The sequence below is a fragment of the Anoplophora glabripennis genome, unplaced genomic scaffold, assembly GCF_000390285.2.
Source record: "Anoplophora glabripennis isolate ALB-LARVAE unplaced genomic scaffold, Agla_2.0 scaffold74, whole genome shotgun sequence".
Lineage (NCBI taxonomy): Eukaryota > Metazoa > Arthropoda > Insecta > Coleoptera > Cerambycidae > Anoplophora > Anoplophora glabripennis.
Genome location: NW_019416212.1, coordinates 1,153,469 through 1,179,348, shown reverse-complemented (window position 1 = coordinate 1,179,348; position 25,880 = coordinate 1,153,469). Strand labels below are relative to the sequence as shown.

Sequence of the window (25,880 nt, the reverse complement as noted above, 5' to 3'; positions counted from 1 at the left end):
GTTTATATTAAATTTAGAGAGAATTTTGTTACCCTAAATAAAATGTACATTTGTTTTAACATAATATAGTAATCACGACAAACTGAATATTTTTTAGTGCAAAATACCACCTTCCAATCAATAATGACATGATAAAATTAATAATACTTTTCAAAATCTAAATTTAATTTTAACATCCAAATTGTATTATTTTGTGTTTGCGTCTTTTGTTAGTTATTAAAGTGTCATATCTCTGGAAAATGAAAAGCTTCCTCTGTGTTTTATTTATAAACAGTATATTTTTCCTTGATGAATTTTGCAACACCAGCATACTACATCAAAGTTCACATTGTCATGTTTGGTAAATAAGAGTCGTTTTCATTTGTTTGCATAAATTACTATATTAATTTTGTAACAAAAAAAATTACCAAATCTAATACATACGAAATATGTTTTGTTGAGGTTTTTGTTAATGTTAATAAACCGTATATTTGTTTTAATAAAATGTAGTAACTACAACGAAACGAATATTGTTGGGGATAAAATATCGTCTTTGATTCAGTAATCGGGTGACATAATAAATATTTCTTACTTGTAAATACCTTTTAATGTCGGTATTGTACATTTTGCACCTTTTACTAATTCTTACTGTGTCATATCTCACGAAACCTGTCAAGAAATTTTGCTGTAATGGAATGAATAGCTTCAATTGTGATTTGTGGAAATAAAGAGACCTTATATGATAAAAATAAAGGTACTACAGATTTGTTTGCGAATATAATAGTAAAGTTAATCCATTTTACAACAAAAACCTACTAAATCAAGTAAGGACAAAATATATTTTTGTTGAGTGTTTTGTGACTGTAAATAAAACGTACATTTGTTACCACACAATATAGTAACCATAACAAACTAAATATTCAACATTTTGTTACCGTTTATAAGACGTATTTTTGCTTCATGCTTCAGATATATAGCAAGTATAATAAAAAAAATATTGATGAATATAAAACATTTCTTTTCAATCACTAATATGAGACAATATTTTTCAATCATAAGATTTTAATATCCAAATAATTGTATAGTTCTATATTTATTAAATTTAGTAGCACTTAAGAAATATGCTTTTGCACAGTAATTTGTTACCGTTCTTAAAACGCAGATCTGTTTCAACATAATATAGTAATCACAACAAATTGTATATTGTTGAGTATATAAAATACCTACTTTAATATCCAAATTGTAACATTTCTTTAAAACTTTTATTAGTTCTGACTGTCTGACGTCTCATAAAGCCAACCACAAACAAACTCATGCGTTCAATAGAATCAATAGATTTCTCCGAGTTTTATTTGTAAAGAAACAAAAAGTATCTATGAAATATACGTTTGCTGAGTATATTATTTTCGTTAATAAACGGTATTTTTGATATAGCAAAACATAGTAACTATAACAAACCGAATATTTTTGTGGTTAAAATACCGTCCTTCAGACAGTAGTTAGGCGATGAAATTAATATTTTTATATTCTAGAATTAGTTTAATGTCCAGACTGTTATGTTTAGTAGGTATTAAATTTAGTATTAGTTAATAAACCGCATATTTGATTTAATAAAATATGGTACCTAAAACAAATTGAATATTGTTATGTTAAAAATACTACCTTTCGACAATTAGATGATGAAATAAATATTTTTCAGTTTCAGTTCTTATGTTATTTTAATCTTCAGTATTATTTCGTATTGTCTTTTGTTAGTTCTCGCCACGTCACGTCTCACGAAGCCCGCCACAAAATCATGCGGTGTAATGGAATCAATAGCCACCTCCGTCTTTTATTTATAAATGTGGAGACATAAGGAGAGCTTTTGCGGCCGAAATGTCCATCTGAAGTCGTCTTGGATAGTTTACTCCTTACGACTCCCGCGGGAGAGCTGACCCTATGCTATTATTTTTCGCCCCTAACGCCAGGCTTTTGCATATATCCTGGTCTACGGCTTTACTTGGCCGGACACAGTAAATTTCACTTATGGCGGGCTCATGTAGGTGCCATCAAAAATGTATCTACGAATGTGTGTCCATTTTAAGCGATAGCCTTGCTGTTTGCTATACAGTATGATAATGAAAAAATAGTTCAAATTGCATTAAAAAATATATCCATTTTTTAAAATTGTTTTTTGAAGAAATTTCTGTAATTTTGATTATGATTAAATTAAGTTCCATAGCACCGCAGCAAACTGAAACTGTTTTATTCATTTAGTGGTTTCAAATAATTTGATTATAAAATCTCAGAAAAAATTTCCTGTGATGAAATTCGTCCTTTTTGGAACATTTAATATTTTGCAGTTATTCTTAATTATTATTATTTTTTTAGATACGTACGTTATTATGTAAAAATAAATCTCTGCCAAATTTGGAACAAGGAAATACACTGCTCAAAATAATTAGAGGAACACTTATTTAAATCTCAATAACTTTTTTATTTGTAATACTATATAAATCTAATAATGCATATATTAAAGACGAACATTTTGTTCGAATAAATTTACGAAAATAAAACAAATTTACATAATCACTCTTGAAACAACAGCGCCAATTCAAAAAAACTACAAGAAATAAAGTGAAGAGTCTGTGATTCTGTCTGTATAATATAAAGGTCCTGGTGAGATTTGGTTCACTAACATCGTGTATGTCTTTCATTAGCAGGAATTACTGCTTGACACCTCCGTGGTAAGCTTCGGATGAGCCTACGAATGTCTTCTTGTGGTATATTCTCCTATTCTTCGATTAGGGCATTTGTTAACTCTTGGAGAGTCTGAGGTGAATAACGTTCATGTGGACGTCGGTATACACGTACTCGACCATCACAACGACTTAAACGAAATCGTGACTCATCTGTGAAGAGTACTGGTCTCCAATATCAAAGTTGCCATGCCACATGCTCACGTGCAAAATGTAAACGAGACATTATGTGATACGGAGTTAAAATAGGTTTTTGCACGGGTCTTCTTGGTTTCAAGTCTGCTTCTCTCAGTCTATTCCTAACTGTCTGATCGGAAATTTCCAACCCATGAGTCGTTCTGAGCCTACTTTGAAGGTCTTTTGCTGTGGATGTACGAGAACGCAAGGAGGATAGGACTAAAAACCTGTCCTGAATTCGATTTGTTTTCCTCTTAGGACCTTGTCCAATGCGTCTTTTATATCCTCCGGTTTCTAAGTAACGATTCCACACGCGATGTATGACAGAAGAGCTTACGTTAAAATCTCTTGCAACCTGTCGAATACTGGTGCCATACTCTATACTAGCAACAATACGAACGACATCAACTTCACTTAGATGTCTCATTTTTTACAATTAATGCTGAACTGTCAACATTGTTTACTATTCCAAGGTACAGCATATTTCTAAATTGAAATTTTGATTGTATGTTTCACTTTATTTCTTGTAGTTTTTTTAATTGGTACTATTGTCTCAAGAATGGTTATGTAAATTTGTTTTATTTTCGTAAATTTATTCGAACAAAATGTTAGTCTTTAAGATATGCATTATTAGATTTATATAGTACTACAAATAAAAAAGTTATTGAGATTTTGTTCCTCTAATTATTTTGAGCAGTGTATTATCTTTAAGGTTAATTTGAACATTTTTGCAATTAGAATCAGATCATGAATAATTTAGTAGTAATTTCCCAACACCTTAAATAACTGGACAAATTTTACATGAACCATGAAATAGGCAAAATAAAAAGAGAATGCTATAGAATGAGATGGAAATGCAGGTAGCAACCTAGTAGACAGAAACCCATACGGGCTCTGATTCCATTTCTTTGCGCATCCTAACCTTAAGACTCAAATGACCTCTAAATCTAAAGTTCAACTCAGAGATATTCCACTTGTTTGACATTCTCAAATTCTCAATGCCTTTAGTTTCTATTATTTTTTTTGCGTTTCCAATACCCCCGCCTCGTAGCGATCTCCATGTGTTCGATGGAAATAATCACCCCTTCGGTAACGATACCATTATTATTAAAATCATATCTGAAAAGGCCAGACACGTGCATAGTAATTGGGTCTTGAATTTTTGAATAATCTGCGGTATCGAATGAATGCATTTCTTGATGATCCCTCAAATATTCATGCCGCGTATATATTCATATTTGGCCGGCACGCGATATTTTATAAAATATACATATATGGATATAAACATGCAAATATCAAGTCCGATGCGGAGTCATTCCTTATTTATGGAGCTTTCCCCAAAGTGGGGAAACGAAGCGTTCGATGTATCGGTCGAGGGGAGAGTACAACACCCTGTATATCTAACTGTTCTTTTGTTTCCAGCGGAACCTCGACCCCTCACCAGGCTAGAGAAAACACCTTCCACCCCTCCATCACAAGACGGTAAGTTCTGTGTATTAGTTTTCCCACGTAAAGCTGAAGCTATTATTTTATTACCTACAGCACTTTGAAAAAGAAAAGAAAATTACCAATTATCAAAGAATTAATGAAGAAAGCTCATTTTCATTAAAGTATACAGAGTGTATGTATACTAATAAAATCTGGAACATTTAAAAAAATAATTTAACAAGATTTACAACTCATTTTTATATTTTGCGTGTCGGTAGCTTCAATGTTATTATCATTATTTAATTCAAATTCAGCAAATTTTTTAGTCAAAGTTTAAAATACGCCCCGCTTATATTATTTTAATACTCTTTGACTAAATTTTTCGTTAAGATCCACTTAGGCGCATCATTATTTTCTTTTGCTACAAAAACCGAGCTTATAAAGCGTGAGAATCCACTCTTTGTCTCTCTCCTAAAACAAAAAAATTGAAAGCTAGCTGGAGTGAGTCGCCCAAAGTGCCTTGGTGGCACCTTCCAACGGCGTATAATTTCGTAATTTTCACTACCGGCCCATTTCGTTAATGCATCTTATTTTATGGAGATTTTTAACTACCTCAAACAGTCAAGGTCGCGAGCGCCCCCCTTCCCCAGTTAACTCCATCAAGTAGGCCTTCCCTTTCAATTGTTCCTCAACCCGAAAGCCGGCGTCTCTGTTGGAAGAGGAAGGATACATTTGTCGCATTAGATGTCCCCATAGGAAGCGTTAGACTTATAAAAAACCCTAAGTAGCGTTTAACCCTTTTTAATAAAGAAAGCGATCACGTGCCGAGGGTTGAGGGACACGTGTCGCCGCTTGTTGAATTATATAACATGGCGGTTCATCCAGGGGACCCGCGAAACAAGTGAATCTAACAATTATTAATTTCTAAACGCACCAGATGCTTAGTACGTCAAGCAATTAATGGACTTATGTCGAAAAAACGAAGCTGCTTACGCACGACTGTCTATTGGAATAATTTCAAGGCGAAATTATTTGTCAAAATATACAGTGTGTCCACGGTTGAAGAAAAAATTGCAGATTTAATTGGCCAATATTTACAGGTTGTACTACAAAGAAATAATTAGGATTTAGTTGATTTTATCCACAATTGACTGCGTTGCTATGCTAAAGCGCTTTTTTGAACTGGATCACCCACCATATAGTCCAGATTTGGTTCCAAGCACCTTATTTTGCAAACCAAATAATAAAAGGTTATTGATGCCTATTTTAAAGGCCATCAAAAACATTTCGTTCTCAGTTTTAATTCATTATTATGCATAATGATCGGTTCTTAATTAAGCAGAAATACTTCGAAAAAATAACTTCTACACAATAGTTAAAAGAGGTTAATAAATGAAAGACAAATAAATGGACCTAAAAAGTGTCCCTAGGGTATACCTGCTATTTAGTTTTATCATTCTTCCAGCAATATACGCATAATACACCTTCTATAATAGAATCATACTTTCAAGAACCAAATACCAAAATTGGGTCAAGGAAAAAAGATTTTATTGCAAGTCTTCGGATTAATTTTCATGTAAAACAAATAAAACTTTGATTTTGATAGTTATACACAATTACAACAAAGTCTTTTTATTCTCCGCAGGAAAGAAAAGTATCTCGCGTAAAATATTCGAAGCGTATTTCAGATGGGAACTAAAAATCTGTATTGAATAAAGCAGATCAGAGCAGCTTTCTTGTAAAGCGTTGCCGAGTATTTTATAGTGATCTCTGTTTTGTTATTCAAACTGAAATCCGACGAAAATCTGAATATTTTGTCGATTTTGATGCGTTTTATTCAGATCCAAGGGATAGCCAGGTGCCGTATGAATGTTTAATGTACCGGGAGTTCCACAAAAGTTAAGATGTTAGTTTAGTTTATCGTTGTGACGAAAAATGTACTAAGTGTGGGTGAGATATAACCTGCAAAGTATGTTATATTTTACGTGTACTACATATATTATATAGGTATCTTGTTTACTAGTAATTTTAGGTATAGTTCAATGCTGAACGGGACTGTAGTCCACAGAATAGTTGTTTCCCACAGTATTATTATTAGAAAAATGTAATGTTAAATATTAAAATATGCGAAAACGATGACGTATAAAAATATAATTATAAATATCTTACAATTATTACTTTGGATGATAATATTCGGTTTGTCAATTATTTTCTACTCTATCATTTTTTTTCGTCGACAAGAACGTACGGTCTTTTTTCGCGGGCCACCCTGTACGTCTCGGCGAACGATTCCTCCGCGCCGTTGAAAAAGATTGTCGGAAGTCCAGTCACGTATCGCAGAGTTAAAAATCAAACCCTATTTTACATATTCTGTGACGCAAAATTCTTCATCCACACTATTTAAATGCTGCTAGGGAAGCCACTGGGGCCCATCTGAATACTCCTGCTTGAAATTCGGTACGGGTTGCTGCGGGCTCCGATTCTATAAAAACTGAGAAATTCCGAATACACCGAAGGACATAATAATATATCTTCTACTTTTTTCCCGAAATAATTGTCTCTTATTGTGCTGGGTTTTTGCCCGTCGAAACTCTCAAATACGCTTTGCATTTTAACGGTTGGTTAGAGTGATTGATATTATTTTTTGTCCGGATAATTCCATTAAGAGTCGCATTATTTAAACTTGTACGGGGTGTTTAAGCGTTCCCTGCCCCCGTACGGCAAGAAATAAGCAGATAAACGCCATTTTATAAGGCAGGGGTATAATGTTTATTAAAACGAAAAGTTTTTTCACGGAAAAATTTACGTACGACAAGAATAAGGATTGATTAAATGTAGTTCAAAATGGTGATACAGACATGAGGGGTGCCTAAAACTGTTTATACTGATAAACGATAAGAATCTAAGCCTTTTTTAATACAGCATAGAAATGTGCTATCTAAAATGGAAACAATAATGCATTTTACATATTTCATGGTATTACTGAAAAATTACAGGGAAATACAAGGATTTGATTAAAAAGAAAGAAATCTTAAGTATCGTATATGAAATCACTTGAACATGTTTCCTTATTTCTAATTAATCATTACTTACTCATATTTTTTTAGGTTAATGAAATTCGATATTGTATCCTTAAAATCGATTTTATTGCCCTCTTATTACTATATATTTACAAAGTTTCAAATTCAAAGATAAGCGGTGACATACATATTAAGATAAACAGATATAATTTATTTTTTTGCGACAAAGAAAAATAATCTATTTTAAACAAATATACAGAGTGACTCCAATACGATAGATCATTCTAGCAACATTACAAAACCAAAATTTTTAATTAACAGTAATTTTTATAGTTTTTAAGAAATCGAGTGCTTCAATTTACTGTAAATAATAATGTTAAAAATGCTGAAGTGTCAGTAAGAAACTGAAGAATTATATTTAAGAACTTTTAGGAGATACTGATGTAAACACCCTGTATATTTTATTATTAACACATGATATATTATTTCTAGAATAATTAGAATCTCATTTCCGATCGTTTATGATAAATGGTTTTTATTTGTTATTTGTTTAGTGATAAATTAGATCATTTATGATCACATTGCTCTCGAATTTGTCTCATCAAATATTTCTAAATTCTCAGAATGCGCATGGTAATCAATTGATAAAAAAAACACGCTTTACTAAGAATTGAACCTTAGACCAAATGTAAAATACAAACCTCAATATTTAAAAACTAATTTTATAAAACTTTGAGCTCTTATTTACTGTTTAAAATTGTACCAATTGTAAAACTTGTATAGTCTTTCCGAAGTCAGTTGAACTTGCAAAAAACGCCTGGCAATAATTTAATAAGTTTCATAGGCGTCCCTAAAAAAGTTTTCTGCTAAATTTGTATATAATGTGTAGAAAATTTCTATTATATGTTCATTTGGCCAACAACATATTTTAATTATTTATGTCCTCAAACAATTTTATTATATTGGTGGTAAATTTTGTTTTGTTCCGTTTCATAAGGTCTCCAAAATGCCATGTTGTGATAATATTAGTAAACAAAATATACCTCTTATTTCTCCCTTTCGCAAATTGTAATATGAATGATTGATAGAAGATACCTTTAATAAATTAAAATTACCTGTATCACACCAAATTCAGTATTGCTGCACTGCACTGCTGGGCAATTTATCAACCACTTGCCAACTGCTGAGATTTATTTCCCAGTAGCCCAATGCAACTGTTTGTTTTACTTTGCCCGCGCTCGCATTCTTCAACTGGTCGTATACATTTCTACCACCTCCACGTTTAGTTCGACCAGACCTGTATATGGGTATGGCTAAATAAATATGGGAACAAGTTTTTCAAATATTTCAATGCCGAGTTGCTGCGTCAGCGACCGAACCTGGTACATACTGTCAATCTGTTGGTTCTTCAATTGATATCGGAAAGACTATACCATTGTTTCAAATCATTTTCTTGGGGTCCCAATTGTCTCACCCCGTACAACTCCATGACCGACAAAATAAATCAAAGCAATAAAAACCGGGGCAATAATGTAATAAAAATAATTTATATCTCCACTGTATTAATTCACCCTTTTTCCGGACATGTTAATTTCGCTTTGGAAAGGGGTGTGTTGGTAATAAATCCGGGCCCCACATATGGACCGATCGATTATGGAATATTTCACGGATTAACAGCGTGTTTCGTCCCGCTAACTACACTTTTACACCCTTTCTGTAAACCCACCCCCTCGTCGAAGCCGTTTGATCGAGCAGCTTTGCGTGCTCAGCTATGATTGATGGACGACGGCCAGAAAAGCTGCACGCTGTCCTTCATCTCTCTGATCTCCGTTAACATTTTTCAATTATTTTTTAATGTGCGAGCGTGAATCATCCGCTTCTCCGATTATGATTGGCTGTTGCAAGCTGAACGGTCTAATGCTAATTCTTGTAACGATGGCGGAAATTGCCAAAACGCTTGTCTGAATAACGAAATATTTAAAATATATACAGCTTGACCAAAATCTTGTCCGCGAGATGCGCAGATACAGGAGAGAGTTCTCAGTAGGATTGACAAAGACAAGAGACATTAGTAGTAGGGCAGCAGGTTCAGAATGGGCTCCGGTGCTAGTCTGGTCACGTTGCCACAGCGTAACTGAAACTCGTGGACTCGCGTTTTCTTTTAATAATTCACGATTTAACTTTCGTGATTCTCCCGGTACATTAGACTTTTATATGGTACCTGGCTATCTCCTGGATCTGAATAAAACGTATCAAAATGACAAAATATTCAGATTTCCGTCGGATTTCAGTTTGAATAACAAAACAGAGATCACTATAAAATACTCGGTAACGCTTTACAAGAAAGCTGTTCTGATCTGCTTTATTCAATACAGATTTTTAGTTCCCATTTGAAATACACTTCGAATATCTTACGCGAGATACTTTTCTTTCCTGCAGAAAATAAAAAGACTTTGTTGTAATTTTGTTGTAATCAGAATACTGTCCTGAAAATAATTTACTTCTGATGAAATCTTTCTTCCTTGGCCCAGTTTTAGTATTTGGTTCTTGAACCCATTCAAAATTATCTAAATCATCGAACATAATAGATAGTGTGATTCTATAATAAATGGTGTATTATGCTACGTATACAGGCTGTTACAAATTCGCTTCTTACTACAGGGATATCGGAAACGGTAAGAGGTACGAAGTAGCTTAAATGGGGGCAAAGTTGCGTAATCAGGGGACCAACATTATCCCTCTAAAATATCAAGGCTAACATCAGCAACTTCATTTTTTTTAAAAACGACCCTAGAAATTTTATTACATTTTTTTGCAATCCTTCATGACCCCCAATACCGTATTGCCTCAGCCCGAATCAGATTCAGACGTTTTGTCTCGAAAAATTCATCTTCAGTGTATCCGTTCCAAATTTATCTAAATTTTTTATTTAGATTTCTTTGTTTATTGAATTATCGTACACTGTGTCGTTAGACCCTGTGAAATCCATCTAGTTATTTAAACTATTACCACCAGCCACCAGTGTGCTCTATTGGACGGCACTCAATCTGGACATACACCCCTGGATGAGGTGTACGACCACCACATCACGCAAGTCAAAGACGAGGTGTCACAACTTAGAAGAAAGATGGAGTTGACAAGCATTGCCAAGGAAGTCATGAGAATCGTGGAGTCTGTGAGATCAGCTAAGGAGGAGAGGGTACGTGAGATTAGAAATGCCCTCGAGTTTATGACGGCAAGATTTGATTCGCAACTCCAGACTAAACTTTTGACTTTAATGAGCAAAAGGATTGTTTTACTCAGGAACAAGAACAACTCGAGTATGTATTGCACGGAATAGAGCAGCAATTGCACACCAGTACAAAATCTAAATTGTTTTTCAGAAGCGACGAGCTGTCCAAAACAATAGAGAGCATTAGGAAAAAGCCTCTGATAGATTTTGAACAGCCCCAGTATCAGCAGATTTTCACAGCAAAATTGTTCCTTCGTTCCTTTGTTCCTTCCTTCCTTACGACACCGGTACTTTCAATATTCACAATTTTGCACAAATGCAACGAAAATCAGGTCGTGTATTCCGCACGCTCGACTGCAATGGATTATGTTCCGTTTGAAAATCTATTCTGATGATAATGAAGTACTCAGAGGTAGGAAGATTATCGTAAGAGAATGTGCATCTGACTTTGAAGTAGGAGGATGTTGGGAGTACACTGGATACGCTAGATCTGCGATTCCAAGTACGAGCTCCCACGTTCTACCAAAAGTGTCGTGATCAGCAGTGGTCATTAATCATCTACAATCAGCGCAATGTCAACACATTACTCAAATTAAAGAATTCATCGAAATTCCAGCTACTGAACTGTCCAGAAATACAATGACGTCGACGTTGTGCGTCGGAAATCAAGGCGACGCTAGTTCAAAGAAACTAAACGCTTGGTTCAGATATATTTTATGGTTTAGCAATAGTAGACATTTTCACACGCATAAAAAATGTGTAGCTATTGAACGTTACTAGACAACTTTTTAAATCAAAACATGTTAAGCCAATTTCAATAATAAGCACTTAATGCTTGTCCGCAATTGGTATTCTTCTTCTTCTTCGAAATATCTTCTCTTTATAAAAAACGCATTACTGGCACGTTGGCGGGTAAGAAGATTCTGTCACACGCCTAATAGGTCCCTGATAAATGCAGAAAACATTAACGATATATTAACAGAGGCCGTGGACGCATGTTATAACACGTGAGGCTGCTGAAATTTGAAAACCGCTGCGTCAGCGCTAGATTGATGGTCTCTTTGGATAACCCCATGTCAGACATTGTTGTTAACCCGCTAGCCCTAATCTGTTAAAGGTAACCGCTTTGTTATGCCATCCTGTCAGCCAATGGAAGGTCCAAATCAACCCTTTAAAAAACTCACCCCTCGCAGCACGCGCCATTTTTAGATGGATTACTTCCAAAATCTTTTGTCGCGACTTTAAATTGCTCAACTGCTTTTTTAATGCTTTTATCCATGGTAATGTATCTGATTATACGAGAATTCTGGCTCGGTTAACCGCAAAGTGATTTCGAAAGGGACAAAATAAAGACTATTTTCAGTTCAGTTTGACTTTAATTGATACTTAATTTTTAAATAAAGAAATATTCTAAACTAATATCGAAACACAACAGATTTTTAGATGAACATGTATGACGGTTAAGAAACAACTAAATTTAAAATTATTCAAAATGTTAATTAAAGACCGATTGGTCCGAGCGGATCAGCAGTATTCGAACATTGATGCGTTGATGATTAATAAGAAATATTTTTATTACATTTTTGGGCAACTTTTATTGGGATAACTTGTAGCAAATTGATTCTTTTATCAAGAACAGCTGTAAATGCCATTTACAGTTAGCCATAGAATAAAGATGTGCGTTGTTTGATATTTTCCCGTGTTTTCAACAAATTAACTACATTAACTACGGATTCAATTTTATCAATTAGACAAAATTAATATTATCAATCAAAATCATACAATCGTTTTTAACTTTACTTATTTTATATCCACCCCGTACATCAAGAAGGGCCCACGACAGCGCCTGCTTCTTCGTTATCGGCCAGCAGTGTGTTTATATAAAACCTCTCGTGTAAGATTTGAAGCTATTTTCACGCCTGACGTGCCTGGTCAGTGGCTGTGCATCCCTAAATATGAGCGCCCAGTTGGTGTGAAATTTCTTATAGCTGACAGGAGGGCTTGTAGCCCGCAGTTATCGGCGGGTTATTTACCTTATCGCATTGTGTGCAGGACCTAGCTCTTCGGTGAAATCCCTTCACACATTTTCCACGTCAACGTGAACCGGAGTGTACGTATATTCACCTATCAGAACGACGCGACGCGTAAAACCTCTTCTATTTGTTTTAACACAGCATTGTTGAACTGACGCTTTGTTTTACTTGCCGATACAAAAAATTATTTTCTGCACGATATTTCAGCCTCATTAAGTCATATTTAGAGTTTAGTAAACAAGCAGTAACACAAAATCAAGTCCCTGTTTATTCAACATTTATTTGCCCCGGCTTACACTTATTTAAGAAAACAAGTAAAAGTATAAGTGCAATAATTAAAATATGTAACAAAAATACTTAAAACATTGCAGTATTTTTTGCTATAAGAGATTCATTATGCATATCACAAGAACCAGAGCAATCATTAAAATTATGACAAATCATATGTTATACAGGGTGGGCCACCAGTAACGCCTTGGTCGCTAGTGACCAAACGGCAAATGTTACAGAAACCTGTTTAGGTGGGTGTGTGTAGGTTGATTACGGCTACATTTTAAAAATATTTTGAGATATACAGGGTGTCCAGGAAAAGCGTACCATATCAAAGTTATGTATTTTTAAATGGAACACCCTGTATTTCACTGCATTTTTGAAAGCACCGTAAAAAAATACGTGAACTTTATTAAAGGTTCTGCATACCTAGGACTTACAGTTTGTGAGATATTTCAATTTTAGTGAAAATGCAGGCATAGCGTAGAAATTTAATATTAGCAATAAAAAAATAATTTTAAGGAAGCAGCTTTGGAGGGTCTATTTTAGATCCTTGAAGTTATAAATTGTTATATTTGTCGTCACTTAGTATTATACAGGGTGTTCAAAAAACTGCTGAATACTTCTCTCAACTTTAAACAGCAATAACTTGGTTATTTTAAATGGAACACCCAGTATATTTTTACTTTGGGAGTTGGGAAATTTAAAACTCTTTCAAACTGTGTATAGGTTCCCTATACCTATCTCTAACGGTATTGGAGATATTTGTGCCGTTTCGTTTTTTATCGATTTTTTTTGTAAGATGTATCCACGTGTCTTTATCGAGGTCTTTACTGAATTGGTTTGGGTTCTTCTTGATGACGTCTCTTTAAATATATTGAGAAAAATGAGGATGCAATTAGATGGCGCACCTGCAAATTTTTCATATTCAGTGAGAAATTATTTAAATCGAAAATTTAGTAATAAATGGATAAGTAGGAATGGTGCATGTCAGTGGCCACGTAGGTGTCCAGACCTCACCGTAATGGACTTCTTTGTTGCGAGCTATATAAAAAATCTTGTATACAATGTTCCACCTATTACTTGCGATGATATTGGAGGGAAGGATTAGAGATGCATTTGCGTGAGAATATCATTTGAAGATAGAATAAGATGCTGTATTCAGGAGAATGGTTATCAATTCGAACATCAATTAAAATTTTTCTTTGTTTTTTCTAAAAGTAAAAGTTCCTTTTATCATTATCATGAAAATATTCAAAAAAGTTTTCTAATAAAAAATATTATTTTATAAGCAGAATGATTATAAAAAGTTATTAATTTTGTATAAATATGTTTGTAGTAAGTAACTGAATTATTTATGAACAAGAAAAATATTTATTAAAGAAAATTTTACTTTTAGAAGAAACAAAGAAAAATTTTAATAGATGTTCGAATTGATAACCTTTCTCTTGAATACAGCATCTTATTCTATCTTCAAATGATATTCTCACATTCCTTAGAATAGTTATTTGGGGTGATATATCTAATCCTTTTCTTCATATCATCGCAAGTAGTAGGTGGAACACTGTGTACAAGATATATATTTATACAGCCCGAAACAAAGAAGTCTATTACGAGAGGTTTGGACACCTGTGGTAGCCACTGACATGGACCATTCTTACCTACTCATTTATTACTTATTTATCGATTTATATAATTCCTCACTGAATATGAAAAATGTGCAGGTGCGCCATCTAATTGCATTCACATTTTTCTCCTTATATTTAAAGAGACGTCATCAAGAAGAACTCAAACCAATTCAGTAAAGACCTCGATAAAGACACGTGGATACATCTTACAAAAAAAAAATCGATAAAAAACGAAACGGCACAAATATCTCCAATACCGTTAGAGATAGGTATAGGGAACCTATACACAGTTTGAAAGAGTTTTAAATTTCCCAACTCCCAAAGTAAAAATATACTGGGTGTTCCATTTAAAATAACCAAGTTATTGCTGTTTAAAGTTGAGAGAAGTATTCAGCAGTTTTTTGAACACCCTGTATAATACTAAGTGACGACAAATATAACAATTTATAACTTCAAGGATCTAAAATAGACCCTCCAAAGCTGCTTCCTTAAAATTATTTTTTTATTGCTAATATTAAATTTCTACGCTATGCCTGCATTTTCACTAAAATTGAAATATCTCACAAACTGTAAGTCCTAGGTATGCAGAACCTTTAATAAAGTTCACCTATTTTTTTACGGTGCTTTCAAAAATGCAGTAAAATACAGGGTGTTCCATTTAAAAAAACATAACTTTGATATGGTACGCTTTTCCTGGACACCCTGTATATTTCAAAATATTTTTAAAATGTAGCCGTAATCAACCTACACATACCCACCTAAACAGGTTTCTGTAACATTTGCCGTTTGGTCACTAGCGACCGAGGCGTTACTGGTGGCCCACCCTGTATAAAGCAAGAAAACATTATTCTGGTATCAATGCGATGATTTTTAAACACAACAGATTGTTTAGATTGTATTCAAACGACTAACCAATTAAACTTTTGAAGCGAAAACAAGCCAATCAATTGCGGAGCTGTGAGTTTTAACCTCGTGAGAAAATATAACTCAAATATGGAATTTTATAGTTTGCTTTATATTACTGACTTTAGAGCAAGTTACAATATGTTTGACAATAGATATTGGTTATAAATATTTGCATATAGTATTGTTACAAAAATGTTGATTGTGCTACAGGCACTAGTCAGGCACCGATCTCTATTAGATCGCGCTGTAAGCACTGGGCAGGATTCCGTCCCTAGTTATATCTGTCGATTTTCAGAGTTGACGTTCGTTCACAAATGAGTTTCTCGTTTGGTTTTCCTTGAATAAGCGGATAGCTCTCGCATCTCTCCGATTTAAGGCGGCTTTTTAGACTCTGGCTAGATTTGCACTTCTGTTTTTGGCCTCTCAGGAATTTTATATCTTCCTGGGTTGCTCAGATTAATGAACAGGGCGTTATTTTGATTAAGGTCTGAATTTCGTAACATTCGCGATCGTAGAGAGGGTGTTTTCTGGATGCTGGGAGCGGTTTGGAGCGCAACGACGGGATTTTGGATATATCGGTGAAAATTTCAATTTTCCCACAGCACGCTCGACGCGCTGGGACTCGCTCGATTCGGCTTGGTACGACTTTTTTCCGCCTTTTTGTTCCAGAATGGAAAATGGGTGAATTTTGAAAACACTTGGAAATTGAAATACGACACTGGTTTTTTCCAGCTTATCGATAATATAATCGAATAGAATATGATCACGGTGTCTGTGGAAGCTAACGATGTTATATTTTACTGAGTACTTTCACTCAAATATAGGTACTCCTTAAATAAATTCTTCACGTAAACTCGTATTTGGTGCACTTGTACCCAAATCAGAGTAAATGTCCTCATTACTGAGTGAGTGTAAATGTATATTAATTTCAAGTAAATTCAATGGCGCCGTGAAGATGGCACCACTTACATATTGCTTCTGTAATCTCGACCACAGTTGATATGGGCCCGTTAGATGCTCCAGAAAAGCGTGATCGCCAGGAGAACAGCCCTTAGCCGGCGGCGGCGGCGGATCTCAGCCGGCGGCGGCGGCGGATCTCAGCCGGCGGATCTCAACCAGGACAGGAGAAGGCCCCACGAAGTGAATTAATTTCAACATTGTACAACACACACAACACAACATGAATTTGACTGTGTGAGAGGAGCAAGGTTTGTTACACACAATCTTCCAGAAATAACACCATGTTGCCCTGTGATTAGGATGTCATTAACATCATTAAATAGTGTGATTTTGACTTAATTATTGACTACTGCAGGGTCATCTTTCTTCAAAGCTAAGCACAATCTTGCAATCTTCCATACATCAAGAAATATGCAGCTATCTAGTACGATTTTACAGACAAATTTTAGCAGTTCAGCTAACACATATAGCAAAGCTAGATATGGCATCAACACCTGCTGTTATTTTATTTTCTAATTATTTACATACTTCAAGTAGGTACATCATTGTAATTCTAGGTACTGTCAAGAGAGCTGGTGAATTCATATTTACCATTCTTGTCGCTAACTGACTAGAAGTAATAACAGCTTCAGTACCTGCTAGAGGAAAGTTGGATATAAATCGGTAACGAGAGGTAAAGCATTTTTCATTTGCTTTGTATTTACTGCAGGACATTCAGTCTCAAAGACAATCATCACTTAACTTAAAATAATACTGAATTGTTTAACATTAGTTATTCCAGAAAACTGGTTGAATAACTACAATTTAAAGTCAACTATGTTGTTAGTAACGTATGCAGGAATATTGTCTAGTTATAATACGGATTTAAAGATAAGGGCAGTGGAAGGCAAGTGGGAACAAGCCTTGAAAAATGTAATATGCATAATGTACTCATTGCATCGCAGCCGCCCATATGGGTAAACTTTATAGTGCGCGCTAAACTAACCGTGAACGAAAACAAACTTTTGATAATCATTTAGTCATGGGCAATTTAGAACCCTGGCTGTTTCCATAAAGTGTAATTGGGCTTAAGTCGTATGAGAAAAAAACTGTAACTAACCAACCGCTCGAAATCGAATACGAAGCGCAGATCGTCGAGGATTTGATTCACAGTTGGTAATTTATTCTGGAATTTACAATTTCCTCTTTTGCAGACGGAGATGCCAATGGCGACGTCAGCGGGGACGACCAAAGCATCGCCAGCGACCAGCAGCTCGACCCAAACGAGGAGAATTCCATGGACTCAGACCGAGGGGGTGCCCTGAATTTGGTGAGTAATTTTTTTATGATCAGATGTTAAATGTAGATCCTTCAACTACTGCTGGCTTGAAATTTTTCTTAAAAATGCTTTAAGAAAGATAAATTTCAGCAAAACTTGAAGCGCCATCTATTGTGACGGCTAAAAATACAATACCTCGCAATAGATGGCGGTGATCTTTAAATTATTTCCTAACCTCTAACTGTGGATAAAGTATTGCAACATCAATCTCGTGCAGTAAGAACGTAGTTACCACATGTATTATATAAATTACACAGGCGGGGTCACATATAACGTCATTTTCTGCAGTCACTTTTCAAAAACCAACTTTGTTAATTTTTTTCAACCTAATTAGAATGATAATTTAAACAAAAAAATATCCAAACATATTACTCTATATTCTCTATTTCAAAACTGTTCTATTTATTATAAATCTACCTTTATCGCATTACTCGTTAAATTAAAGAATAAATAGAAACATATTGGTTTCAAAGCATGTTTAAATGTTTGTTTTGCTGAAATAATATCATTACTTATAATTGACAACGGATCCCTTGGGTTCGTAGTAGATCTGTTCTTTTTGAAAACACTTGTTCTCAATATATAAATCCAGAGTCGAAGGTCCCAACAGCATCAGAAGCCGTTCAACCCCTGCTCAAAAGTTAAATGTTTAAATTCTTTAGGGAAAACACCCCCTTTGTGTTTACTGCGAATTTAATTTTTTCGAACAGTTCGACTAAACATAATTTATAAACGAGTAGTATTTGCCAGTGGCGAGCATTCAATGTAGGCAAAAAGGCGTTGCCTACCCTAGTAAAACCACAAAAAAAGTTTTATTAAATTTGAATTAATTTTTAACATGTCTTAATTTTTTCGTTCTATCCATACTTTCTCTGTCATTTAAAAAAACAAACGCAAATATTCTCAATATCATTTGAAAAAACGCACAGTTGCATTTAACCATATTCAATATTCCCAATAATCTCAATGTTTACGATTAAAAACAATTCCATTTCGCTCCAGAACATTTGAAAACAAACAGTCCACCTCTTAAAATTATATATAATATATTATATAATAATAAATATTTTAGCAATAGGATTTACGATAATCACAAGTGGCTTAGAGGTTGCAAGCAAATGAATAAAATGTATTGTTGATCATGTCACAAATAGTGTAAAAAAAAGGTGGTCAGTCCGAGAATCATTTGAAATCTGGGCTTTCTTTATGCACCTTTGAGCAAAATCAAATAGAATTTAGCATTTCTCGTTCGTTTAGAGAAGAAATAGAACGGCATAATTTTAAAGTAGATAGAAATCGTAATATAATGCGAATACTCATCGACGTAACTTGCCTTTTGGGGAAACAAGAACTGCCATTTTGCGGACATGCAGAATACACTGAGTCTTCAAACAATGACAATTTTATAGAATGCATACAACTTCTAGCCAGTTATGATTAGTGAAAGACCGCAGTATTGACCTAATTTACAATATATAATTGCTGTTGCTAGAACTTTACTATCAGATTTTCAACAGACTCAATTAAAAATGTTATGTCTGAAATGGAACATTGGTCAGTGTTCTTTAAAAAATTCTTGCATTAATTGTCTAATGAGTAAGTATAAGTGCCTATTATTGTTTTTATTTCACTTTTTAATCAAACTTTTACTATTGCCTACCTTACTTGCAATGCCACTGCACGCCACTGGTATTTGCTTCTTTCCTATAAAGTATTACTCGCAACGGTCAGTAAATGAATAAATTACTTTTTTTTCGGCGGAGGTAAAATTTCTACCAAAAAAAATATTTACCGTTTGATAATTGCTTAGAAAGGTCCAAGGCTCCAACCTTGGGGAACCCCCAAAAAAGAAATTCACCCAATCGGGCGATTACCTTCGCGTCGCTTTGATCGTTATTACTTCCTGTTGTAATTGGAGCGCGGGCCGCCAATTTTCGAACGTACGACGCACTAAATGAAGATGTAAAACCGAAGTGTGAAATTATCACGGCAAATAGATGATGTGCGAATTTTACTCTGCGCGTTTTAATGGGCGAAGAGGCCTCCGAGGCCTCGGCAATTACCGCGGTTAATTTAACACCTAATTACATTCATCTCGAACGGATAGCCTGAGAAATTAAAGACTGGTTCGGTGTAGTATGCAGCATACATTATGCCACCGAATAATTTTTTATGCCTCCCGATAGGATGCTTCAGGAATGTGAGCGTTACCGTTGCTTTAATAACTGAGCGTTTGGTTTAAGAACAATTTAATTTCAATCACACCGTCTTCATAAAAGTTTACATAAGAATTTTAGATTTTGAGACACCTTTAGAATGTGTAAATATGAATTTTAGAAAATTACATCTAGAATTCGGGTAATGCGGCTCGTAATAGGTGATCATCAAGGACGTAGCTACAATTTTTGCTTGGGGTGGGCCCTTGGTGCAAGCTTTATGGAGGCCTCTCAAAAAAAAGGTCACGCAGGGGTGGGCCGTGCGCACTCCTGACCCATAGTTACGCCCATGCTGTTCATTACTGTCGGTCGGTTGTCTCATGTTTTGTTTGGAAAAACATATGGAAAGTTCTAACTGGTATATGTCAGGACTTATCACCAAATACAGGGCGATTCAGAAATTATCCGAAAAAAAAAATTGAATGTACAAATACAATTTTGTAAAAAAAATCAAAAAGGGCAGATCGAAAATGATTTAAAAATTCTTCTGCACGACACTGGAAATTAGTCCACTGTAAAACCTGACATGCAGTCGTAAACCGGCACAACGGCAGTGTAATAAAAAAATTAACAGACAAAAAATTTAAAGATTTCCTTTCCTAAGGAAAAAAATTAAAATTTTATTTAACACCTATTTTATATCAGCAAATTGAACTACTTTTGCCGCTATTGCTATTATTAATTAATAAAATTAATTTGTGGTTTGAATTAATAAAATAATTTGAGATACCTGATGTTATAACAACTGTTTTGTTTTTTGTCCACCAACATGCATATTTCGGCCCGTCGTACCCAGTTTCTACGAGCTAACACAAATGTTGTCTTGCTTCACCATAATACAAATGCTTCATCCGAACACAAATGTTGTTTTGCTTCACCATAACACAAATACTTCATAACACAAATGTTGTCTTGTTTCACCATAATATAAATACTTCATCATAACACAAATGTTGTTTTGCTTCACCATAACACAAATACTTCACTATAACACAAATGTTGTCTTGCTTCACCATAACACAAATACTTCACCATAACACAAATTAAAACGATAACCATCTACACCGAGTTGTTATACACGTAAGCCATTTTTGACACTTAGAAAATGCCTACTAAAATCGGATTTCAGTATTCGGAATCGTCAGAAACCACGTGGAGAGAGAGCGAATTGCGTACAGAGACAACGTGAATAACGGTAGAGACTACAGTAGCCCAGCGATGTAAGGGTTTTAAATACTAGAACTTCAATAATTTTTTTCTCGAAAACTATAAGGATTTTACAAAAAATTTTACGATACTGACTCCATTTTTCATGACGCATATAGGTATTCTCAAATTTTTTCGGATAAATTCTGAATCACCCTGGATATTAATATACAGGGCGTAACTTTTGATGGAGGTCATATTACCTATAGATTTTACCATTGACATTAAACAAAACACTTCAATAAAGTACCACTTTTAGTTACACTATGAACTTAAACTTAATAAAACACAACACTGCAGTAAGTATACAAATTCTATTTCGATTTCATTAAAAACTACTGCTTTACGAAGAAAGTCGCGAAATTATTTATTTAGTATTACAAACAGATTCTCGAATAGGCCGATAAACTGAAAACAAAAACAAATGTAATAAAATGATGTGTATATTCTTCACCTAAACTAGGTCAGTAAGTCAGTAGTCAGGTATGTCAAGAACAGTAGGATTTATACGCTAAACACAATGCTTTCAAAAAATAGTGACATACACTTTTTCTATCAGATTAGTAAATATTTTTATTTATTTTTTATTACGAACATTTTATAAAACTGCTAAAGTTATTATTTTAAAACATAAATCAATTTTACTTACAATTAATGACGTATTTAACAGTGACAAAAAAAGCAATATGTTTTTACAAAATTGTTTTCCATTGCAGTTTAGCTCTATGCCATTCCGTTAATTTCGCACAGTTGGCTTGAGCAGGCAACACTAACAAGACTGCTCATACTACCGAGTTCGGAAAATGCCCAGTGACGGCGTAGACAAGATTTTAAGTGCAGTTTAAAAAAAACGAATTATAACTAGACTATATTTATTTGACTAAGAATAATTTTATATTAGAATTCTGGGGAACACTTACTATTATCCCTATAAAACTGACCCCCATTTAATGTTATACCCTGTATAGTTCAAGCCTCGAGTAATATATTGATCATTTATAGGTAACGGTTAAACAATTATTTCCTTTATACGAGTTACTAATAAATAAAGCAAATTTTGTCCGGTCACTGTTTTCACTTTTAAGTATCTGCTATACTTTTATATTTAAGGTCGCTATTTAATATGTATTAATCTATTGCGACATATGTTCTGTGAATTTAGTCATAATCACGCTAGTAAACTGAATCATCAAATAAATTTAAAAATTTTACGTTTTTACACGAGTATTTCTATTTAATTACAACGAACCTACCACCGTCAAGTAGACTAACCAAAACGTGAATTAATAGATAACACAGATTAGATTGCACTTCTGTTATTACAATTATTGAAACAAACTTTTCAATTGTAAATTAATTTACTTAGAAACGTCCAGTTGTTTATGGTAACGATATCTTATCATCCATTGTTAATACGGCGCCAAGGAATTAATTCTAAATAGTAAACTACAATGGCAATAGAAAATCTCGCTGATAATATATCGAAAAAGTAAAAGATGATGTCTATAAATAACAACTCTGATATTCCCCTGTACATTTTATTTAATCTAATAGAACATTTTGTCTGAACTACAGTGATATAAAGTTCGATGGGTTTATCTCTAAAGTAAAAGATGACCAAAAGAGTGTGTCATAACTATAACGCGTTGAATAATTGAGGTATCCAATATGTTATAAGAACCGAAGTCCTTATTACCTTATAGCACCCGTGATGTATTCAAAGTTATCATTATGGTACTAGCCAATATAATCGCGTGTACCATAATCGTTTATGATCCGAATTACATAAATAATTCTATTTACTAGCATCAAAATATACTAGTTAACGATATTAACGATATTTATCGTGGTCCTAGAAGGTAACCCTGGAGCACGCCCTCCTTTTGCTACCCATCGCAGTACCCAGCTTAATCTATGACGTTCCATATCGCCCCTTGAGTACCATCTTCGATTACCACGACTCAGCCGAATGTACCCGCCACAAGTGTTTATCCGCTTTATCTTATCAAGTCACCAGCAGTATCAAAAACCAGGCTGCCAGTCAAAAAAATCTTGCGACTACCGCGCTGACACGATTTTTTTTTGCCGTCCCAAATTGATAAAATTCTGCTGTCCTTTCCAGGTGACCGCCGAGACCGACCAGCCCAGAGTGTCCACCCCCAACTCCCAGGTGACAAGCTCGAGCCCGGGAGTGGGAGCCGCCTTAGCAGCCCTGGGAGGTCTGGGAGGGATCTTCGGCAACCACCTGCAGATGCTGGGCAGCCTGCAGGCCTTCCAGAGCCCGCAGAGCCTGCAGCAGCTGCAGCAACTGGCAATGCTGCAGCAGGCCAGCGGGAACCAGATGAACCCACAGGCGCAGTTCTTCCTGCAGAACCAGGTTAGTACATCCATATGTACATCCATATTCGATGAAGGAAATCTAACTTGGAAATAAGAAAAAAAAACACTTATTTCTATGTATGAAAACCTGTATATATACTTTACTCTTGCGAAATTTTAAAACAATGTTAATACGCAAGAGATAACCATTGATAAAGTACCTTTGTACTTGGTATATATGTTTACATCCTAGTATTTACATTTTCGTTTTACAAAATAACAAATTGTTTATCTTCTTTTATTTGAACACAATAAAATTTTTTCTAATTCCGACGTTAAGTCGCTATCTAACCTGTATTACTTTTAATTGCATTAAATATAATAATACATAATTGCAATTTGTATAAAATGATTAATTACTTACAATTTATCTTAACTATAGTTTGTAGTTATAGGTACGTGTTCATATTTGAAAAAAATTGACTGACAACTTTTTGAGTTTTCATTGGAATTTATATTCTTTGCTTTTAAAAATCGCATACAGTTTTTGGATGCAAGCGTTTTGGAATAAAAAAACCAACATGTGGATAAACAGCATTCGACATTTTTATAGAAAATAGTCACAAAATGATAGGCATACAATAATGCAACAAATTAAGGAGCAGCAAGGTTTAGAATGGAGACGTGACGTGTAAAAAAATGAAAAACAAAGTCTATAATATTTTGATTGATACTGTAATATACAGGGTGTCGTTTATACGGCTTATTAACCTAATAACTAGAAATTTCTTTAGATGAAAATGAAAATGCTGAATTTATTATTTTTTTAATTAAAATACAAAATTTGAATGAACCTCTATAAATTAACTAATTTCAACGGAAAATGTTTTGTATACATCCAAAAATGTTTAAGAATCTAAAATATTCATCTTATATCTGACATGTGCAGTTTTGAATATAATGCAAGCCTTGCTATCTGGAATCAACTAAAAAAATTGTAATAATTTGATGTATTTAATGTTTATTTTGAATTAAATTGATCATAAAATTATATACAAATATAAAAAATTGTTTTTCCTATCGAGATGAAATACTGTTTTTGTTCATGAATTTATCTCACTTCAACAATTTGTATATTTAAAAAATATACCATTAAATATTTTTTAATTTTAAATTTTGCAGTTCCTAAAATATAATAAAAAAAAATAAGATAATTGAACAATCCAATTATTTTATTTTTATTCATTCAATTTTTTCTCAAATTAATGTCGAAAAAATGGACATTTTTGCGCATACAATTTATAAATTTTCCTGCACAATTAATGTTTCATATTTAGGAACAAATCGCAGTTGGTTAAGCTAAGGGATGTCGAAAAACGTCTTGTTATTAAATCATTATTTTTAACTGGCAATTTAATAAAAAATTAAAAAGGAAACGAATTTGGAGAACAGTTGTGACTACTAGATTATGCCTCAATTGCGCCATCTGTTGATAAGAAGAATACGGTTGTACCAAAAATTATCGTGATTTAGACGTAGCAGTCTCACTTTCTAAAACAATAAGAATAACAAGGACACAGTAGTAGTAATCTGAGCACCCGGAGTAAATTTTCATAAACCTCTAACAGATTAGCTACTTCTATAAGATTTCTGTAATAATATATCACTTGTCTAGTACGTCACGAGATTTATGACAAAAGCGTACGATTTGAATATAAAATTTTACAATCAAATAGGTGCATATACAGCGTGGTAAAAAAGTTCTGCATAAAATTCATATTTTCGTTAAACAATTTTTTTTTCGAAAAACGGTGAGACCCGTCGATTTTTATTTGATCCAGGGCACCTTGTTATGTGGAAAAATTTTTTTTTCGATAATCCACTTACGGCAGCGATGACATAATTTTTTTTTAAATGACAACGCATATTTTTTTCGTTCGAAATTGATGACAGTGATAATTATCTAAACAACGGTGTGAAAATTTCGATGTCTTACATAACAATTTTTTTTAGAAAAATGCACCTTAAGTTCTTGAATGCAATAATTTGCTGTTTACGGATCAAATGCCTTAGAAAAAAATTTATTCGGCAGAAAGCATTTCAGATAACTTAAGTTGCAACTGGTGTTATGTAATATTTGCGGAATTATTCATCAGATATTGTCAGGATCCTGATTAAACTGCAAAATTTAGAACCAAGTTCAACCGCACAAAATCCAAATAGTATGTAGCAAATTAAGGTCGACTTTTTGTCTTCGAGTTTGCCGATAAATTCCTCAAAAAAAAAAGATCCAAAGAAATGTTTACTTGAAAGGAGTAGATTACCTGAAATATTGAAGACTAAAAATCAGTACCGATTTAACATTCTTTGGTGAAATCGTTTAATTCGAAATGGCAAAACTTAGTGAACGCGAAAGAATTGATATTTTGAGGATGATTGGTTTCGGCGAT

The 25,880-nt window shown here is 34.0% G+C and overlaps 1 protein-coding gene across 1 annotated transcript in view; it reads left to right on the top strand.

Annotated features, from left to right (window-relative positions):
* LOC108906142 (POU domain protein 2-like) overlaps positions 1-25,880 on the top strand; it is a 150,340-nt gene that overhangs the window by 118,323 nt on the left and 6,137 nt on the right. The window contains exons 4-6 of the mRNA XM_018709325.1: positions 4,317-4,376; positions 17,565-17,680; positions 23,234-23,488. Coding sequence (XP_018564841.1) covers positions 4,317-4,376; positions 17,565-17,680; positions 23,234-23,488 — 431 coding nt within the window. The remainder of the gene's footprint in view (positions 1-4,316; positions 4,377-17,564; positions 17,681-23,233; positions 23,489-25,880) is intronic.